This window comes from Myotis yumanensis, unplaced genomic scaffold (genome assembly GCF_028538775.1).
Source record: "Myotis yumanensis isolate MYYU_CA2020_CCGP unplaced genomic scaffold, mMyoYum1.0.hap1 SCAF_10, whole genome shotgun sequence".
Taxonomy (NCBI): Eukaryota; Metazoa; Chordata; class Mammalia; order Chiroptera; family Vespertilionidae; genus Myotis; species Myotis yumanensis.
In genome coordinates, this window is record NW_027223761.1 from 82,402,836 (window position 1) to 82,424,192 (window position 21,357).

General features: G+C 57.0%; 1 protein-coding gene across 3 annotated transcripts in view; it reads right to left on the minus strand.

The window, feature by feature from the left end:
• Positions 1-769: 769 nt before the first annotated feature.
• JAML (junction adhesion molecule like) overlaps positions 770-21,357 on the minus strand; it is a 40,225-nt gene continuing 19,637 nt past the window's right edge. For all 3 annotated transcript variants that reach the window (XM_070426158.1, XM_070426159.1, XM_070426160.1), the window contains 8 exons: positions 20,412-20,566; positions 18,814-19,039; positions 12,600-12,712; positions 10,076-10,304; positions 7,042-7,180; positions 5,585-5,645; positions 3,425-3,511; positions 770-1,152 (listed from right to left, as the gene is read on the minus strand). In XM_070426158.1, coding sequence (XP_070282259.1) covers positions 1,069-1,152; positions 3,425-3,511; positions 5,585-5,645; positions 7,042-7,180; positions 10,076-10,304; positions 12,600-12,712; positions 18,814-19,039; positions 20,412-20,566 — 1,094 coding nt within the window. In that variant the 3' untranslated portion in view covers positions 770-1,068. The remainder of the gene's footprint in view (positions 1,153-3,424; positions 3,512-5,584; positions 5,646-7,041; positions 7,181-10,075; positions 10,305-12,599; positions 12,713-18,813; positions 19,040-20,411; positions 20,567-21,357) is intronic.

The following is a 21,357-nucleotide window of genomic DNA, read 5'->3' on the forward strand; positions in this document are numbered from 1 at the left end:
CGCTGACGGTTAGAGTTAGAGGACGCTTTGACAGAGGTAGCTCCACTCGAACTTGTACCAGAAGCAGAGAAGCGTGACGGCCCCTTCCCCCGCCCTGACAGCCCAAGGGGAGGCCGGGGGACAGAGGACGAGGAGGGGCCCACAGGAGGCGAGAGGGGATGTGAGCTGAGCCCAGGCTAGAAATCGGAGCTCAGAACCAGAGATTTTAAAAACTAACCGTAGTGAATCTTGTAATGGTAACCAGAGGTATAGGGACCTCGCATTTCAGACCAACAGTTAAGTCGATGGCTATGTACCTTGGCAACCTGTGAGCGTCGCTTCTGAAAGAGACAAATGCCCACGCTCCACCCGGGACTTCCGGGGGCCTCTGTGAGGCTCCGCAGAGCCACCAGCCACTCTGAACCCAGCCAGAGTTAAGAAGCACTGGTGTGCCCAGCTGGCATGGCTCAGTGGCTGGGCATCCACCTATGAACCAGGAGGTCAGGGTTCAATTTCCAGTCAGGGCACATGCCCAGTTGTGGGCTTGATCCCCAGTGTGGGCCTGCAGAAGGCAGCCCATCAATGATTCTCTCTCCCCCTCTCACTTCCTCTCTAAAATCAATTGTGTGTGTGTGTGTGTGTGTGTGTGTGTGTGTGCGTGCTTTAAGGAAGCGCTGCCTTACATTTTAGAGGTGTATTCATACCCCACTTCCAACCCTCCAAAACTTTCCCAGTCCCCTCGGCTGACTCCGGGTTCCCCCCCTCTGGCCTCAGCCAGGGGACGACAGGATGACATCCACAGAACACATTTATTTAGGGACGATGTGCCACAGGAAACATTCGGGTTGGTTTTCACTGCGATTCTTCCGGGGGCCACATTCAACCTGAGGGACTGATCGGATGGGGCGCTTGGTGCAGCTGGGGCAGCTCAGCCAGGGTCCGCTCCAGAGGGCCCCCGTCTGTGGCCATCTTCAGCCTCGGGGCAGCGAGGGAGGCAGGACAGCTGGGGGGGGGGGGGGGTCTGCATGACTGGCACAGGGACAGGCCACACAGGGACGCCTCTGCCTCATGAAGGTGAGAGGACTCTTCTTAAAAGGCTTGCCCTGTTAGGGGCACTCCCTCGGCCCACTTTTTCTCAGGCGGGTAATTCAGTGCTGAAGGCCACACTGGGTGCTGCAGGGAACGGAAGGAAGCAGCACAAAGCAATTTGTGAAACGTATTTAAATCCGAACAGTCACCCCGTACGGAGCCCTTTCCGCCCATCCGGCCCCGACCCGGGAAGTAGGTAATATTATTCCCATTTTAAGGATGAGAAAACAGAGGCTCAGAGACGCTGAGTTACCTGCCCAAGGTCACCTCGCTTCTAAGTCAGAGTCAGGATTTGGACCTGTGGGTCAGCCCAGCTCCAAAGCTGTGATCTTAGCCACTTTGGGGTACAAGCTGAGAAAGGGGCCCGGTATGGGGCCCTTCGTTTACATCAACTCAACAACAAAATCAAAGGCTCTGTGCTAGCCCTGCTGCCTGCCCCTGAGGCCCAGACGCGTGGCCGCAGGCGGAGTCGCCCGAGCTCATTTCGTTGGCGCAGAGTGTTGTACAATAACCCGACCGGCCCTGACGGCCCGGGAGTTGGCGGCCCATTTTCAGAGGACAGAGGTGCTATTTCCTGCAGTTTAAATTATAAGCACCGCTCCGGCCAGTTGTGCTCAGTGGATAGAGCATCGGCCTGTGGACTGAAGGGTCCCGGGTTCGATTCCAGTCAAGGGCACACACCTCAGTCGCAGGCTCCTGGCCCTGCTCAGGGGCATCAGGAGGCAACCAATCCATTGGTGTTTCTCTGTCTCTCTCTCTCCCTTCCACTCTTTCTAAAAATCAATGGAAAAATATCCTCAGGTGATAAAAGTAAAAATAAAAAAGTAAAAAATTAAAAAGTAAAAATAAAAAATAAATTAGAAGCACCTACCACTGAACCTGGGCAGGGAGCTTCGAAGACAACTCGCACCCACCTCCTCCCACAGCCTCTGTGAGCCCCTCGGGGCAGGAGCCAGGGCGGCTGCGTCAGCAGGTCTCAGGGCGGCGGGGCCGGAGGTCCCTGCAGACCACACGGCAGGTCACAGGGCAGTGATGGCCGAGGCGGGTGACTATATCCGACTGTGGCTCCAGAGAGGAGCTACTGTTCCAGCCGCAGGCACCAGGCCAGGCCCTGACCTCGCGTCCCTGGAGAGCCTCCCGGGCTGTGTCCGCGGGGAGTCATGTGTCCTCAGCCCCGGGTCAGCAGGAAGCGCACGAGCCATCACCCGCACAGCGGAACCTGCGCTCCCGGGGGCCTGGGCCTGTGATTAGTCCACAAGCAGCCTGTCCTGCCGCTCACCCTCTGTCCTGCCCCGCTCCCTACACCCAGGTGCCTCCTCCAGCTGCTATGCTTCCCTGGGGAACTGAGCCAAGAGCGAGAAGGAACCAGCTCCTCATGATTCTATGGGATCCAGTGTGCAGCCCTCCCGGCAGTTAGGTGAGGCCAACGCGTAAGAAGTCGCTCTCAGGGTGAAGAAATCCAGGAGCTGGGAGGGGCCCCCCTCTGCCCTCCTCCATCTCCACCGCCCTCCTCAGCCACCGCCACACTGCTGTCCGTGGCCATGAGTTCTCTTCTCTTCCCTCAATCCCCCACCCCCAGACCCTCCCCCCTCCCCAGCCCACAGCGCTGTGTGCCTGCCCACCATCTGCGAGTCTGCCCTTACAACAGCGCTGTCCAAAGATCAACGGCGCCCCTTCATGAGGGTGTATTTAACCTGACATAGGACCTAAGCAAGGACCCATGGTGCCCTCTTTGTCAGGCCCTATTGATGGGGCAGAGGCACCCTGTCATCCCACATTGAAGTTCCCTCTCACCCCTAAAATCCACCACCTCTGGCCTTCATGCCCCTCGTACTCAAGGCTGGGCGTGAAGGCACCTTGGAATGACTCTTCTATCCAGCAGAGCTTCAGCGTCTGACTTTCCTGCCGCTTAGAAAACTCTGCCCTCAGCAGCTCCCCCCCAGGTCCTGGCTGTATCCCACCCCTCCAGGTCCTGGCCATCTCCTCCCCCATATCCTCCCCCCAGGTCCCAGCTGTATCCTCCCGCCAGGTCCTGGCTGTATCCACACACACACACCCAGATCCCGGCTATATCCCCACAGGTCCCGGCTGTATCCTCCCTCAAGGTCCTGGTTGTATCTTCCCTCCAGGTCCAGGCTGTATCCCCCCCATGTCCCAGCTGTACCCTCCCCCCCAAGGTCCTGGCTGTATCCCCACCCCACGGTCCCAGCTGTATCCCCCCCAGGGTCCCAGCTGTACCCTCCCCCCCAGGTCCTGGCTATATCCCCCCATCTAGGTCCCGGCTGTATCCCCCCCATGTCCCAGCTGTACCCTCCCCCCCAGGTCCTCCGCCTCCAGACACCCGGCCCCTCCTCACCATGGTCATGTAGGTGGCCTCTGATCTGTCACTTGATTCTTCTTCCTTGGTCACCTCCCACGTGTTGATTGAGGAGTAAATGTGCTTCTACAGGGGAAAATGGTAAAACGTTCCTGAAAATCAGTGGTTCTACTTTTTATATATATACTAGTGGTCCAATGTATGAAATTCGTGCATGGGGGGGGGGGGGTCCCTCAGCCCAGCCTGCACCCTCTCCAATCGGGGGCCCCCTGGAGGATGTCTGACTGCCGATTTAGGGAGATCAGGCCATCTCTCTTGCAATCTGGGACCGATGACTCCTAACTGCCTCTGCCTGCCAGCCTGATTGCCCCTAACTGCCCTCCCCTGCTGGCCAATTTGGTTCTGATTGGTCAGTTTCTAGCCAGTCAGTGTCAAAAGCTCCAACTCCTAAGCAGCCATTGGCTCCTCACAGTTCACCCAGATTTGGTTCTGATTGGTCGGTTTCTATGCCAGTCAACGTCTCCAGGCCTATCTCCAGGCCTGATCAGAGAGGCGGGGCTGATCAGCAGCCCAGCCGGAGGCCCAGAGAGAAACAGACGTGGCTGCTGGCAAAGCCCAGAGAGAAAGAGAGAGGCAACGGCTGATCAACAGCTGCCATGGAGGCTGCAGATCAGACCCTGCCTCTCTCTCCGGGCCTCTCTCCAGGCCTGATCCACACCCCCCTCAGCAGTCAGTGCTGGGTCGCTACACCCACAGTGACTACAGGACTGACTTCCGGTGTTGGGTCAAGCCTTTGGTTGGTTGTTACGGATCCTGGGTTTTTATATATTAGGATTTATATTGATGTCAGACAGGAAGGGAGAGGGAGAGAGAGATAGAAACATCAATGATGAGAGAGAATCATTGATCGGCTGCCTCCTGCACACCCACACTGGGGATCAAGCCTGCAACCAGGGCATGTGCCCTGACCGGAATTGAACCCTGACCTCTTGGTTCCTGGGTCGATACTCAACTGCTGATCCACCCCCACTGGGCTCAGTGGTTCTGTGACAGAGAAAAGGCCACCTGGTATGATTCACAAGGCATCAGCCACCCACACGGGCAGGCGCAGAGGGTTACTGAAAGCCAGAGAATTATCATCAATAACGATAATTCCATGTCAATGTTCCAGAAAATTAAGAAAATTAACTCATCAGCAAAGAGCACTATCTTAGGAACCAAATTCTTTGCCAAACAGTCTTTGTTTGATGGGCCTTAGGGAGCAGCCCGAATCCTTATCTCACCAAATCAGATCTACTCCATGGTTACTTCCTCCTCATTAATCCTGGTGGGGAGGCCGGCACCAGCCAGCCACTGACCTGTCGTCCAGCCTTTCAGAGTCTTCGTGGCAGGTCGGCCTCTCAGAGCCTCTCACCTGGGAGACTGGGGCACTGGCGATGCCCATTTCCGTCTTTACTTGGGGAAGCAACGTCATCCAGTGGAAGACTGGGCTCTGGAGGCCCTGCATGTGAGGAAACCCCACTCCGGGCCCCGACAGACAAAAGGTGGGAAGTCCACATCCCAAAGGGGGTTTTAAAAGTTAAAAAAAGAAAGAAAAAGGAGTTCAAAGGAACAAATCCATTTCTCAGTCCCTAGCTGTAACCATTCACAGCTCTGTTACAACGAAAGCAGAAGAAAAGGGCTGGTGGGTCCTCGCTGTCTAAGGGGCCTGGGTTTTCCCCTTAACCAGGGGCTCCCCCAGACACTCCCCAATGCGCCCTGATTCCCCCTCCTGTGCACACAGCCTCAGCCATTAGGAAGCACCTGCGTGTCACCCCGACACCTGAGCCCACGGCAGGGCAGGTCTGGGTGCCCTTGTCCTGCTCTTACTGATGACAAACAGGCTCAGAGAGGGCGCAGGGCTGGGCCCGCACTGGGACTGTCTGGCCCAAGTCCAGTGCTCTCTGCTCAGGACCCCCCCCCCCCCCAACCCCGGACACGCTCACACACTGGGCAGCCCGGCGGCCCACACCACCCCTGCCAGGGGCTTTAGTCCAGCGCTGAGAGGCCGGAGCCAGGCTCTGTGCCAGCCGCTGGCCCACGTGCTGAGACGCAGGATGAGTGAGATGCGGGTGCAGGAGTGAGGACAACACTACCCTGATAGGCACAGGGCTCACCGGGCCTCGCCGGGCACAGCCAAGCGGCAGAGCCTCCTCTTACCTCGGGGGGAGCCTTGTCCCTGTCTTCCAGGCTCTTCACCAGGGCCGTGGACGTCCCGGAACTGCAAGGCAGGAGATGCAGGCGGTTAGCGGCCAGGACTGGCCAGTCCAGGTGCTGACGGCGCTTGGGGAAGAGGCACCAGGGCAGGGCTGTTCTCCCTGGACTCCTCCCCAGCTCACCCCGAAGCCGAAGCCCGTGGCGCCTCCCGGTGAGCAGAGAGCATCCTGAGACTGAGAGGCCGGGCAGCAGCTCCCCCTTCCCCACTGTCACCCTGACTTTCTGTCTGTAACCATGCAAGTGGGTGCACAGAGCCGGGCGACAGGCTACCGGCTTATCTCCCAGGACCAGGGAGGTGCCGCTGGGCCAGCAGGGGAAGCAGGTCAAAGGCCCAGCCGAGTTACCCCACAAGCACCCCACTGTGCGCTCTGACCCCTTCCCACTCCTCAGCCTTTGATATCTTTGGCCATTTGCCTTCTGCATTTCCCATTGAATACACTTTTTTCTATTTTGGCCTATTTTCTATTTTCACTCTCTCCCTCTCCTTCTCTCTCTCTCTAAAAATCAGTAAAAATATTTTTAATCATTTATCTCAGGCATTGAACGGCACCATTATAGTTTGTGCTTAAGATTTATACTCTTTAAAATTTTTTTAAAAATATGTCTTTATTGATTTCAGAGAGGAAAGGAGAGGGAAAGAGAAATAGAAACATCAATGAGAGAAAATCATCGATTGGCTGCCTCCTGCACACCCCCTACTAGGCATTGAGCCCACAACCCTGGCATGTGCCCTGACTGGGAATCAAACTGTGACCTCCTGGTTCATAGGTTGACGCTCAACCACTGAGCCACGCCGGCCGGGCAAGGTTTAGACTCTGAATCACACTGCACCTAGACCACCTAGACCAGTGGTTCTCAACCTTCCTAATGCCGTGACCCTTTAATACAGTTCCTCATGTTGTGGTGACCCCCAGCCATAAAATTATTCTCGTTGCTACTTCATAACTGTAATTTTGCTACTGTTATGAATCATAATGTAAATATCTGATATGCAGGATGTATTTTCATTGTTACAAATTGAACATAATTAAAGCATAGTGATTAATCACAAAAACAATATGTAATTATATATGTTTTCCAATGGTCTTAGGCAACCCCTGTGAAAGGGTCTTTCGACCCCCAAAGGGGTCGCGACCCACAGGTTGAGAACCGCTGACCTAGACCACCATTTGTAAAGGAGCTGCTAATCTTTGTAAAACACCGACTCAAAGGAGGCGGTGTGGGAATGCGCACGGCCTCGGGAGCAGGGGGCGGGTGGCTATGCCAAGGGCATCTCACACCACATCGTCCACAGAGGACATTCCCTTTTGAAACAGCCCTTCTGGGAACAGGGCACCGCTAGGCCGGTCTTCCCTCCCCCCTCGGGGGAGAGGCAGCCTGGCACCACCAGCAGCCTGTACCTCTTACTCCCATGGATCCTCCTCGCAGTCAGGATGAGCACAGGAAGCAGCAGGACAGTGACGCAGACAATGCCCACGATGATCACCAGATGGTTGCCGCCCAGGACCTCGGGACTGCGGGCCACGGTGGTCACCAGTGCTGGGGAGGGAGGAGGCAGTGAGGGCCTCAGTGCACAGGAAAGGGCTGAGGCCCCCAGTTATAGACGCAGAGCCACAGCCAGGCAGGAAGTGGGGGAGAAGGCCGGCTCCACTCCGTGTTGAAGCACTAGGGCTTCTGCAGTCCCTACAGATTGAGAACCAAGCCTGACGCCCTTGCTTACGGGGGAAGGAGAAGAGACGGCACCTCACCTAGAGCTCCCTTTTGCGTTAACAATTCGATCTTAAAACTTGGGTCACAAATGACGTAGACATAACAGACTCTTGGACGCTACTGATCTTTCTATGGGAAGTGATTTTGTTTTTTTAAATATATTTTATTGATTTCAGAGAGGGAGAGAGAGATAGAAACATCAATGATGAGACAATCACGGATAGGCTGCCCTCCTGCACGCCCCCCACTGGGGATCAAGCCCACAACCTGTGCCTGTGCCCTGACTGGGAACCAAACTGTGACCTCCTGGTTCATAGGTCGACGCTCAGCCCCTGAGCCGCACAGGCCGAGGGAAAGTGCTTCTTTTCAAGGCTCCGTGCTGCCAAGCTCAGCCCGTGGTCAGGGCGCCACGTGAGGCCTTCGGAGGCACTTTCCTGCACTCGTTTCCTCATTCATTCTAAACACACAAATACAGGGTCTGGCTTTTGTCCTGGAGGCAATGAGAAGCCACTGAGAGGACATCGCGATGGGGCTGAGCGCTTGGACCTGTGGCTGCTGCAGGAAGAGAAGCCCCAGCCAAGCATGAAAGCAGAGACCAGTCAGAGGCCTGAGCTCAAGACGGAGATAAAGACACCAGCACGGAGGCGGCAGGATGGACAGGAAGAAGGCAGATTCAGAGTCAGGCACAGACAACAGGACCGTCCACCGGGTAGACGGGGACTGGGAACGGGAAGCAGCGCGCACAACGGGTACGAGGCAGCATTCATGGCGGGTGGGGGGTGAGGTGGGCTGGGAAGAGGTGGCCGCGGCTGGATGTCTTGTATTTGAAGGACTTGGGGGGCACTGGGGTGGACCGCATACAGCTCTACAGAGATGGACAGAGATGGACAGAGATGGACTGTGTCCCACACGGAGTGTGTGGCGTCCAATCCCACGAGGAAAGGGGGCGGGATGTGCCGAGTGCCGTCAGATCGGAGCCGAGTGAGGAGCAGCGGCAGCCAGAATGCGGTGAGCGGAGGAAACGAGACGATGGGCAGTGAGACGAGAGATGCCACACGCAGCCCTGCAGCAAGCATCTCGTCAAACCACACACCCGATGTGGTCAAGGCTGCACAGCTCTGAACACCCACCACGAGCTGTGCACTGAGTGGGTGCGCTGTGTTCATATCTCAATAAAGCTGTTTTAAGAAAAAGGAAGTGCCCTGGCCGGTGTGGCCCAATGGATAGAGCGTCGGCCTGCGGACCGGAGGGTCCTGGGTTCGATTCTGGTCAAGGGCGTTTACCTCAGTTGCAGGCTCCTCCCCAGCCCAGGCCCTGGTTGGGGGCTTGCAGGAGGCAACCAATCAATGTGTTTCTCTCACATCGATATTTCTCTCTTCCCCTCTCTCTCTAAAATTCAATGGAAAAATATCCTCGGGTGAGGATTAACAAAAGAAAAAGAAGAAAGCTACAGGATGCGAGCTAAGCAGAGGAGCCTGGGGCAGGAGGAAGAGGTGAGCATTTATTTACTGAACCTTAGGAGCCACTGATGTGAGGGGGAAGGAGCGGGAAGGCACCTGCACACAGGGCTGGAGGCAGGGCAGGGCCAGAGGGTGGCGGGCGACAGAGACCACTGTGGGGAGGGCTTGGGAGGTGAACGTGCTCCCACTATGGCTGGTCTTTAGTCTGTGACGTTGGGATAAGATTCCGGAGATGGAGAAGGCCGTCTGTCCTGCTTCCCTCTGCAGCTGAGACCCTTTGCTACGGACAAGAAGGTGCCTCCACAGACTTAAGTCCCAGGCCAGGGGCATCAGGTAAGCTCCATCCTGCCCCCAACCCCCCTTCAGCCAACCACAGCCAAGCGCTGAGGGCCCTCGTGCAATGCAGACTCCACAGCCACATCCTGGCTGCTAACTGGGTTAAGGTTTAACTCTAACCCTCACTTAGCAACCTCTCAGTCAACACAACCCAGCCTTTGTCCTCCTCCACGCCGGCCTCAATGCCTGTGTTTCCCAGAACACAGCGCCTTTGATCAGAAACCCCCCCACCTACTTCTGGTTCTGGTGCCTTCCTGTTTCTCTGTTCTTTGCTGCTCCCACCAGCTCAGGGTCCCTTCACCCTCCATCCCAGAGCACACAGTCAAAACGGTCTGAACTTCAACTCCAGTCCACCTGCGGCCCGGACCTTTAAGCTGGCAGACGTGCTGGCCACCGGGAGGCCTGGCAGCGGGCCGGGCTCCCTGAACGTATTGGCTCCTTTTCACTGACCGACCAGCAAGGCCAGAACTAGGGTGAGGCCCCCAAGCTGCCCAGGGCACCACATTCAAAGAGGCACCAGCCACCGAAACCGGTTTGGCTCAGTGGATAGAGTGTCGGCCTGCAGACTGAAAGGTCCCAGGTTCGATTCCGGTCAAGGGCATGTACCTTGGTTGCGGGCACATCCCCAGTGGGAGGTGTGCAGGAGGCAGCTGGTCGATGTTTCTCTCTCATCGATGTTTCTAACTCTCTATCTCTCTCCCTTCCTCTCTGTGGAAAATCAATAAAATATATTTAAAAAACAACAACAAAAAAAACAAAAAACAAAAAAACCAAAGAGTCACCAGCCTCAGGGCCGTGCTAGTTCGGGGGCAGCACCCGCGAGTGACGCCTCCTGACGTTTCGCACCCTGTGAGCCCCGGGCTTCGCTAGTCCTGGTCCTGCTAACCAGCCACGCCCCCCACCCCGCTCCCCAGCACACGCTACACACCTCGGGACTCTTCCTGAATCACGTGCAGCTCAAAGGTTTTCCTGAAAGTCAGGTCCCCCAGGTGGATGCTGCAGGTGTAGCTTCCTGTGTCGGACTCCCGCGCTTCTCGGAGCAGGACGGAGGCCTTGTTGTGCGCGGTGTCCCCCGCCAGGGCGACGCGGCTCCCGAAGCGGCCCCCGCTCTGGGAGTACCCCGCGGGCCCGGCGTGATAGCTCAGCATCACCTCCTCCTAGAGGCAAAGGAGAAACGCGTGAGCTTGGGGGGGGGCGCGCAAATGTGTAAGCAGCACCGGTGTTGTCAGCAAGGACGGTGTGAACACACGCGGGCCCGTGTCGTCGGGAAGGACACTCCCACGTCAGGACAACGGTCCGTCGGGAGAGAGGGACGAGGAAGTGAGAACGGGCTTTCGCTTTCCACTCGTCTCCAGGACGAAGAAGTACGGCGCATTCACGCTCGCTGCCCTGTCCAGGTGGCTTCCCGGGAAGTGGCAGCGGGGAGCACTGCGCTCCGGGCTCCCGCCCAGGCCTTCCTCGACGGTTCTGTGAGCGGCGCCTTCCTCACAGGCTCAGGCTGCACCTCTCGGAGTCACCCTCGCTCCCTCCTCCTTGAACATCTCACCCCTCACCGCGACCTTCCCCGGCACCTCACCTCCAGCCCCTTCCCACCTCCTCCTCGGGCCATTCCTCACCCGGACTCCGCACTGTCTCCCACGTGCTCCCAAGCCGTCCAATCCCAGGAGACGAGTCGTTAGAAACGTAAGTGACCGCATGTTCCTCCTCTGCAAGCCCTCCGATGCGCCTGCTTCCACAGGCCCCCTCCTCGGAGCCCATCGCCCACTGGCTCTCACGCCGACTTGGGTCACTGCGCTCCAGCCTCACTGACCTCGCTGCCCCTTGAGTCTCGGCCTCAGGGCCTTCGCACGTGCTGCTCTGTACACCTGGACACTCCTCTCCCCAGACATGCACATGGCTCATCCCTTCCTTCCTCGGACCTCTGCTCCGATGCCACCTGCTCGGCGAGGCCTCCCCTAGGCCTGTGCAAGCAGCAGCAAGACCCTGCGGCTCCTTCTCCAGGTCTCCTCACTGATGGGCTGCAGCTGCCCCTGCATTAGCTGACTGTGGCTCCCCCCCCCCCCCCCCCGAGGGGGGCGGGGTCCCCATCAGGGCGGGGCTTTCACTGCACAGCAGATGCCCAAAAGCACTCATTAAATGAGGACATGTTGGCATTTTTAAAATAAGGAACATAAACATTCGAATTTTTCAAAGCTTTTAGGAGAAGAACGGGGATGGCTGTACAGACAAAGACGAATCAAAAGGCCTCGCCCTAACCTCTTACCTCTTGTGATTCAAACTCACAGCTCAGAATGTCCATTCTCACCTGTTTGCTGTGGGGACTCACTGGTGGCTGACATGTCAGTGCATGACAAGCTCCCAGCGGTGGCCTGAGACTACTCGGACCTCCCCGCAGGCCACTCGATGCTGCCCTTCCTGACCCTCAGAGCAGAGAGGAATCGAGTGAATTTCAGTGACTTTTTATAGGGATGACCTCGGTCTTAATTTATAAAAGCTAAAACTTGCATAAAGTGTCCGCCTTGACTTATATTAACCGTAATATATTATATTACACAGCGGGGCCCAGGAGTACCTCACCTGCCACAGTGACATCCCTGGTTTCGTGAACGAACGTGCTATTTTACAGCTTTGGGGTTCGCAGGACGTGCCCCTCGCCCCGGCCCCTGGGAGCTACAGTCCCAGCATCTGGAGCTCCTGACGACAGGGGGTTCTCCACCACATGAGTGGGGCAATGGCGGGCAGAAGAAAACTCACAAAAGTAACCACATAAGAACACAGTTGTCATTCTTCTCTCCGGCCCATAGCTTTCCTGCCTAGGCCACAGAAACCCTGCCTTCTCTCCCAGGAACTCCACGGAGAGAAGAAGGGAGAGAGGGGGAAACGATACACAGTGGCTGAGCCATGCACAGATGCCTCACACGCACCACCTCATACAAGTCTCCACTGCCATCCGAGCTATGCATTTCCTCCTCCTCCTCCTCCTCCTTCTCCTCGCCCTCCTTCTCTTTCCTCATTATCTTTTTTATTTTTTTTATCCTCACCCCAGGATATTTTCCCATTGATTTTTAGAGAGAGTGGAAGGGAGAGGGAAAGACAGAGAGAAACATCGATGTGAGAGAAACACATTGATTGGTTGCCTCCTGCATGCACCCTGACTGGGGCCCAGGCTGGGGAGGAGCCTACAACCGATGTACGTGCCCTTGACCAAAATCGAACCTGGGACCCTTTGGTCCGCAGGCCAATGCTCTATCCACTGGGCCACATCAGCTAAGGTTCCTTCTTCATTATCTTATCATATTCATTAGAGTTATTTTTCCCACCAAAAAGCTGAAGTGGCCCAGCCAAGTGGCCCAGTCATACCACCACATGGCACCGGACACCTAGATTCCCCCACCGTCCTGATACTGCCAGCCAGGGGCTCCTACCACACAGCTGCGGTCCCTCCTCCTTACCTTGGCATGCTTCCCTGGTGAGAACGTCCAGTCGACCTTGGTCATGAGCTTCTCTTCCGTGCTCTGGAAAGCACAGCCCATCAGAGCTGAATCACCCACATAGACCCTGAGCTCTGAGGATAAAAGGATAAATCAGGTCAAACCCAAGAAACAATCAATAAGGCCATAGAACTTCTAGAAGAGATAACATTTAGCCGAAGATTCTCCACAGTAAGGTCAACATTACCAACCAACACTACACACATCCTCTCCACGGATGGCCCAGATGGTCCGGATGGACCACGAATTCAGAAGCCTCCCCTCACAACACACGGTGCTCCCAAGGAAAAGAGCCCCTCCAGCCACCCATGCACATCAAGGCGAGAGTCCTGTTGTCTTCGTACGACAAACACTTCCTGGTCTTCAGTTCCCTTCCCCTCACATGGGCCCCACTCCACTTCAAGTTCCTATTGAAGACAGTACAAGAAAGTGTGAAGGCCACCACCTTCTGACCACCTCTTGAGGTTCCCACATCTGCTTCACATAAACAGGAAGTGGGAAGGTACAGCACTCTCATTCTTATACATATACTAGAGGCCCGGTGCACAAATTTGTGCACGGGCAGGGTCCAGCCAGCCCAACCCAATTAGGGCTGATTGGGCCAGGCTGGCGGCGGGGGAGGGGCCACAGGCAGTTGGCTGGTGGCCCTGCCCCCTGGTCGAACTCCAAGTTGAAATCCCAGTAGAGGGGACAATTTGCATATTAGCCTTTTATTATCTACACCAGGGGTCCTCAAACTATGGCCCACGGGCCACATGCAAATACAAATATTGTATTTGTTCCTGTTTGGTTTTTTTACTTCAAAATAAGATATGTGCAGTGTGCATAGGAATTTGTTCATAGTTTTTTTTTAAACTATAGTCTGGCCCTCCAACGGTCTGAGGGACAGTGAACTGGCCCCCTGTTTAAAAAGTTTGAGGACCCCTGATCTACACTAATAAAAGACAAATATGCTAATTGACCATACCTTCGTTACGCCCACCAGCCAATCAGAAGAGTATGCAAATTAACCCAACAAAGATGGCAGTTAATTTGCATACACAGGGGCCCAGTGAAGACTGAAGACAGTGTAGAAGGAAGCCAAGCACTGCAGAAGGGAGCCAAGCGACGGAGAAGGGAACGGATCGGAGGTAGCAGAGACAGGAGGGAGCGAGGTGGCAGACAGGGGAGGGAGGTGAAGCAGAGGACATGGGCGGGAGCCGAGGCGGTGGGGAAGGGTGGGAGCGAAGCCCACCTCCGGCTTTGCTCCCTTCTCTGCTTCGCTCTGGCCTCAGGAAGCCCTGTTCTTGCAGGAATAGGCCCGAGGAAGCCCTATTCTTGCAGGAATCTTCCTGCAACAGGCCTCTAGTATAGGATAACCCCCTGGGCCCCGGCTGAAGAACTCAGTCACAGGTGGCTCTCCTCTACTTCCTTTCTTTCTACAAGTTGCCTTAGGACTTGCTTAGGACAGTTCTGGCTACAGAGCAGGTCACAGGACTCCTTACTAATTAGGCCAAGACAACAGACAGTTTTCCTCTGGATGTTGTTTCTGTTTCACTCCCTGCCCCACCCTCCGGCCTGCTCCCACTTCCCCTGCTTCTGGCTTTGCAAGTCCTGGGCTCCTCTTCCGCTTATTCTGTGCGCAGCTGACCCCATCACGTGTGTACTGTGTAAGTCACTGCAAGAGGCCCTTGGAAAAGAAAACAACGAGGAAGATGTGCTGATTTTTTTGATGCTGCCCAACCCAAATCAAACACAAAGCCAGTGAAGAAAGGGAGGGGAGAGTGGTGCTCAGGGAGGCACGAGCCCAGGTCTTAACTGGACAAAGCTCCTTCCAAAGAGCACTAGCGAAGCTCAGGAAGGAGCAAATGGCACACAGCCACCTCTCCACCCGTTCCCCGCCGAGAACGAGCCTCCTGCCCAGCAGGACAAATGCAGAATGAGAGCGAAGCCAATGAAAACATGAGGAACTCGGAACTCTGCAGAGGGAGTTGTTCTGAAAGTCATAAAAATTCACTCTAAAGACACCAGGAGAGGAGTGGACGCCCTCGAATTCTAGCCACGCATTTCAAACTGACCTCTAGCTCTGCTGGTGGCTCCGTGGTTAAAGCGTCGACCTCTGCACCAGGAGGTCTCGGTTCGATTCCCGGTCAGGGCACATGCCAGGGTTGTGGGCTCGACCCCATGGGGAGTGCAGGAGGCAGCCGATCAATGATTCTCTCTCATCGATGTTTCTCTCTCTCTCCCTCTCCCTTCCTCTCTGACATCTACACTAATAAAAGAGAAACATGGTAATTGGCATAGGACCGCTACCCTTCCCATTGGCTAATCAGCATATCCTATGCAAATTAACTGTCACCCAAGATGGCGGCCGGCAGCCAGGCAGCTTGAAGCGGAACATAAGGCTTGCTTGCTCCAGTGACGGAGGAAGCCAAGGTTCCCAGGCCTGCTGCCGCCTGGCTCTGAGCTCCTGAAGCAACAGCTCCAAAAGATACAATGTTTCAATTATAGAAGCTAAAAATGGCGGTTAATTTGCATATACCAGTTGCGAGGGAAGACTGAGGACAACATGGAGGCCAAGAGGTACAGAAGAAAGCTAAGTAGAGGCCTCGAGGACAGAAATGGACCCGAGGCTGCAGAGGTGGGAGGTGGGAGGTGGTAGGTGGGAGGGCAAGCCCAGCCACAGCGGCTGCAAGGAGGGGCAGTGGCTCAGAGGGGAATGGGCAGTGCCCGTGAGCAGGAGGGAAACCGGCCACAGCGCCCGGGAGCGGGAGGGGAAACCTGCCTGAGCTCCCCGGAGCAGGAGGGGAAGCCCGCCTGGGCGCCCGGGAGCGGGAGGGAAACCCACCAGGGCGCCCGGGAGCGGGAGGGAAACCCACCAGGGCGCCCGGGAGCGGGAGGGGAAACCTGCCTGAGCTCCCCGGAGCGGGAGGGGAAACCTGCCTGAGCGCCCGGGAGCGGGAGGGAAACCCGCCTGAGTGCCCGGGAGCGGGAGGGAAACCCACCAGGGCGCCCGGGAGCGGGAGGGAAACCCGCCAGGGCGCCCGGGAGCAGGAGGGAAACCCGCCAAGGCGCCCGGGAGCAGGAGGGAAACCCGCCTGAGTGCCCGGGAGCAGGAGGGGAAACCTGCCTGAGTGCCCGGGAGCGGGAGGGAAACCTGCCTGAGTGCCCGGGAGCGGGAGGGAAACCTGCCTGAGTGCCCTGGGAGCGGGAGGGAAACCCGCCAGGGCGCACGGGAGCGGGAGGGAAACCCGCCAGGGCGCCCGGGAGCGGGAGGGAAACCCGCCTGAGTGCCCTAGGAGCGGGAGGGGAAACCCACCTGAGCGCCCGGGAGCGGGAGGGAAACCCGCCTGAGTGCCCTGGGAGCGGGAGGGAAACCCGCCAGGGCGCCCCGGAGCGGGAGGGAAACCTGCCTGAGTGCCCGGGAGCGGGAGGGGAAACCCGCCACGGCGCCTGGGAGCGGGAGGGGAAACCCAGCAGGAGTGGCTGGGAGCAGGAGGGGAAACTGGCCACAGCCCTTTCACAGGGAACGGCGTCCTCTGGAGCCAGGCCGCTCTGAGCCTGTAGGCCTGTGCATAGGCCCTGAGCGGCCGAAGTCCGGAATGTCCGGCCTAAGCTTGCAGGTGCCAAGCGGCTGGGGTTGGGGTGGGAACATCCCTAGGACCCAGGCACTCCAAGCTGGCGCACACCCAAGCGGCCAGGAAGGGGGTGGGAATGTCCCCTGCAGCAAGTGAGCAGACAGCAGGGCCCTGCTGGCCACTGGCCGTGGCAGCCAGGGGCAAGCAGTCCCTTGCAGGGCCCCCACAGAGAGCAGACACCAGGGTCCTGCTTGCCCCTGCAGTGGCGAGCCAGAGAGAAGACAGCAGGGCGCTGCTTGCCCCTGACCCCAGCGGCGAAGGACAGGCAGGCCCCTACAGAGAGCAGACACCAGGCCTACGGTGGCGTCAAGCAGGCAGGTCCGCAGAGAGCAGAGCAGGTCTAAGCCGTCAGTAGGACATCCCCTGAGGGCTCCCAGATTGGAGAGGGTGCAGATCCGGCTGAGGGACCCCTCCTTCCCCGTGCACGAATTTCGTGCACCGGGCCCCTAGTCAATAATAAAAATGTGTATATTTTTAAAACTGAACTGTTTTTTAAAGGCAATAATAATAGAGAACCCTCTGAATCCTCCCAATGCAGCAGGCATGCGGGAGGCACCCGTGCGTAGCCTGTGACTGGGCATTACAATACTTGGAGCTACTCACTCGGGCCCTCCCCATGCACAGAGCGTGAACCTGAGAGGCCAGGGCCGCCTGAGCGGGCACACGCCCAGCTTTCACTCCCTCACTTCACACCTCAGAGCGGAAGGACGGCCGCCCCAGAGCAGCCGAACAGGAACTGGTATTGTTTTTATTTGTAAGAATATTGTCTATAGTGTTTAAATAAGAACGGTGAAAAAAGAACTAAAGCCCTAGAATCAGAAAAATTACAAGCTGAAGGGTCACTTGGTGGAGAAAATCAGAGCCACTGCACAGACGGCGCTGTCCAGGGAAGAGGGCAGCGGCATGGGCGCGCGAGGAGGAGCTGGATCTACTCTCACCCGGCGCGAGGGGAAAGTAGACACAACCCTGGGGAACATCTAACTACCCCACAAATGTCCCCACTGTGCGGACGGGTTCAACGCCTGGCGTCTGCTCCTTTTGGTTCGTTCCCTCTGCGTTTCTTCTAAACAGGAAAAGGCCCTGTTTTGTGGGCCACACTTGTGTGGACACGTGTTGGGGCGTGGCATCAGAGACAGAGCAGACAGCCATGGCCCCGAGGCAAGCCCAGGGGACACGGGCAGCTGATTGCTGTCCTCTTCCCAGAGGTCATAGATTGGGAATCAGAAAAATGACAATTGAAGAAAAGTAAAATAAATAAATACATACATAAATAAATTAGGAGAGAGGCCAGAAGCCACCGTCTACAACTCCAGTTTTCAGACGCCAAACTCCAGTGAGGGGCACATTCAAGAATCTCATTCATTCATGTGTTTGTGGATCGCTCCCTCTGTGCCCGTCAGGGGACAAAAGGAGCCGGTCAAGGCTGGTAAGGGGACAAAAAACACAGGCCCAGGTGACGGGGCAGACACAGCTGAGCAGGGATGAGCGTCACCAGCGGGAGGCGGGGTGGCGGGAGGAGCTCTCTAAAGGAGGGTCCCAAACAGCCAGATGGGGGCCGGGGGAGCACACTCCAGCACCCCAACTAGACCGCGAGCGTTCCTGAGGCCACAGACGTTTCCTTCTGTCTCACACTTGCAAAAACTGTGCAGAATTCTGGGGTTTCCAAACCTTTTAAAGGAGCAGAATTCTTTCTTCAAACAAAATCTTACCTGGCGGCCCCATAATAAATCAGGAACAAGATAAGGGCTGAGTTTGTAGGGGAGGTGAGAGCGTGAGGTCCTACCTGGCCAGGCCCTCCATCCGCCCTCCCTGCTCTCATCCTTCGAGCGCCCCTAGGCTCCACAGAGCAGCTCTCACACCACCATCTACTGAAGCCACTCGCTCCATTTACCAATGGGAAACTGAGAACCAAAGAAGTTAGGGAAACCTGCTCGCGCCCTGCATGCCCTGAGCGCTAAGTGCAGGACCCACACACCGCGGCATCAGCGTGGGTAACGCGGGAAGGGTGGGCGCGGTGAAAAGGGCATGTCAGAGGCCACAGGATCAAGCGCTGGATCTGCATTTACTAAACACGGGCGGAAGCCGTCACTGGGCCTCTGAGCCTGTGAGTGGAAGGAACGCACTTCCCCCGCAGCACTTCCAGGAGCATGAAAGATTCTAAACTAATAATGTCGGTCAGCCTCGTTTTATTTATTTTTTAAATATATTCTATTATTTCGGAGAGGAAGGGAGAGAGAGAGAGAAACATCAATGCTGGGAGAGAATCATGGGTTGGCTGCCTCCTGCACACCCCCTACTGGGGATCGAGCCCACCACCCAGGCATGTGCCCTGACTGGAATCAAACTCGGGACCCTTCAGTCGCAGGCCCACGCTCTATCCACGGAGCCAAGCTGGCTAGGGAATTCCTCCTCGCTCTACCTGCAGAGCACTCCTGACTGCAGGCTCATGCTGTGCTGAGCACGGAGCCCAGGGCTGGCGTCTACCGCAACATCCGGCCCCTGTCCGGTTCGCCCTCATGTCTCCAGACCCTCCTCCCCTCTGAGCGGCGGCCACGCACCTCTGGGCTCCTCCGGCAGCACATACAGCGCCACTTCGGTTTTGAACACGCGGCTCTCCCGTTCCAGGCGGATCTCGCAGGTGTAGGTTCCCTGGTCGGCCTCCTGCACGTCTTGGAGCAGGAGAGAACCGTCGTTGTGCGAGAGGGCGCCCGCCAGGCGCGCCCGGTTCTGGAAGCGCCCCACCGGCACGCTGAGGTTGGCGTAATAGTACAGCACGTACTCAGCCTGGAGGGCACAGCATCAGGGGCCTGAGTCGGCTGATGTGAATCATCAGAAGGTGCTCATTCAAAGGCAGATATTTTGTTATTATTTTTTTGCAATTTATTTTTTATGGATTTCAGAGAGGAAGGGAGAGGCAGAGATAGACACATCAATGATGAGAGAGAATCATTGATCAGCTGCCTCCTGCACGCCCCACACTGGGGATCAAGCCTGAAACCCCGGCATGTGCCCTTGGCTGGAATTGAACCCAGGACCCTTCAGTCCACAGGCTGATGCTCTATCCACTGAGCCCACCGGCCAGGGCGAGAGTGAAATATTTTGAGTGGGATTCAAACATCATCATGTGCCAGGAAGCATCTCACATGCACACGCTCCACGGCTCACAGAGAGCAGGATGGAGAAAGAGGGGCCACACCTTTCGGCCCTGACCTTGGGGGTGAAATGCAGCACCCACTCTGAAGATCGCCCTGGGGGTTCAGACTCAGCTCGTGGGAACCACCTCCCATCTTCACCCCGTCTTCTGCCACAGCCCTGGGAGCAGCTGGCAATCGGAGGCACGAAGGGACGCCCCGGCTGGCTGCGTGAGAGTCCCAGCCTGGGCTGCCACTCGCCCCCCGTCCGCCCCCTCTCGGCAGCTTCCAGTGAGGCACGAGGAGCCATCAGTAGGAAGTGCCGCACAGGCCGGAGGGACAGGCCTGGGGGATTCTCATCTCTACTTACACATGGGACATCCCTCCCGTAACACTACACAGCCATGAGCATTGCAGCGAGCGTAGCATTCTGGGAATAACATGCCCTGAGCTTCAAAAATAATATTTCATTTGCAAACCTTGGGAGCTTGTTGTTAATAACATGCTAGTAGGACATTTTCCCCAAGTGATCCTGACATAGAAGCATCGCCGCAGAAGCTCTGCTTCCTGCTCCAAAGAGCCCACCAAACCTCCTCCGCAGCCGTGCTGCACCTGCCCACCCCCACGGGGCACACAGCTGGGAAGGAGGCCGAGAGGATTCTCCCGCACATACATGCTGAGGTCACAACCGACTGTGCAGACCAGCTCACTCCACCCCCCCTCCGCGCCCCCAGGCACCTGCGCTGCTCCACGGAGGGCAACATTGAGAAAAGAAACGGAAACGTATGTGCACGCCTCCCATGAGCTCCCAATGATGACCTCAGCTTCCTCGCAGAGGGAGGCGGACGCGCAGCGAGGCTGGACGTCCAGGCGGAGAGGGGTCCTGACGTGCTCCAGAGCCTGAGCTCCTGAACACTCACCTCACGGCCCCTGGAGAACTGGCCCCCCCCCCACCCCGCCCCCCTGCCTCGCGTCCCGACCCCGGGCAAGACTCCCACAGCTCGGCCCTGTGTCCTCCTCGTCACCTGGGCGTGCTCCCTGGGTGAGAATGTCCAGTCGACCTTGGTCACGCATTTCCCTTCCACGCTCTGGAACACGCAGCCCAGCAGGGCGGGCTCACCCGCGTGCACGGTCAGCTCCAGGGAGGACACGATCAGGTCGTTCAGGCCCAGGAAGTACCCTGCAGAAGCCAAGGCAAGAGGAGGCGCCATTAGGAAAGCGCCCCGGACGACACAGATCAGCGTTCATCACCAAGGGCCACACCGCCCTCCCAGGTGGCCCAGCAGGGACAATAAGCTGAGGCCCTCGCTTATTAGCCTCTAGTTACCACAGGGATCAGGTAAGGGCTCTGCGACCGCCACACTCCACACACGCCACCTGGCCTCCTCCTACCTGGCCTTTCCCCTTTCCCAGAACCCCTCCCCAACCCCCCTCACTTCCTTTCCAAAGAAAGAAGAGAAACCCTGAGGTCCCTGCTGTCGGAGGTATTTAAACGCCTACGCACAGGAGCGATGTCCCTTGTTCTTGGTTCCCCATCTGAAGAAATGACTCCCAGGTACTTTCCCTTCCCTCCTGTTCGCTCTGCTCTTTGGTTCCTTCACAAAAGCTCATCTCTGCATTCGCCGCTGCTTCTGGCTGCCGTGCGTGCGGGTCCTCGGAATCAGGCCAGCGCAGGGCATGGCTCTCCCTTGCGGGGCCTTTGTGTCCACCTCCTCCCAGGCGCCTACCCCAGCCCTGCCAGCAGCCCTGGCTCCCAGCCTCCGGGGCTTGGCACGCACGGTACCAGCCCACTATCCCTGCACCTGCTCCAGTCATTCCTCTTTTCACTAAAAGGGAGAACCGTTTGATGGATATTCCTGTTTTCAGAAGATATGCTCTGTTTTCACACAAAGAGACAACCTTGTCAAGAAAGACACCTTTAGAGATGATGCTGATGGGGGGGGCGGGTGCTGGGGAGAGGGGAAGGGATTG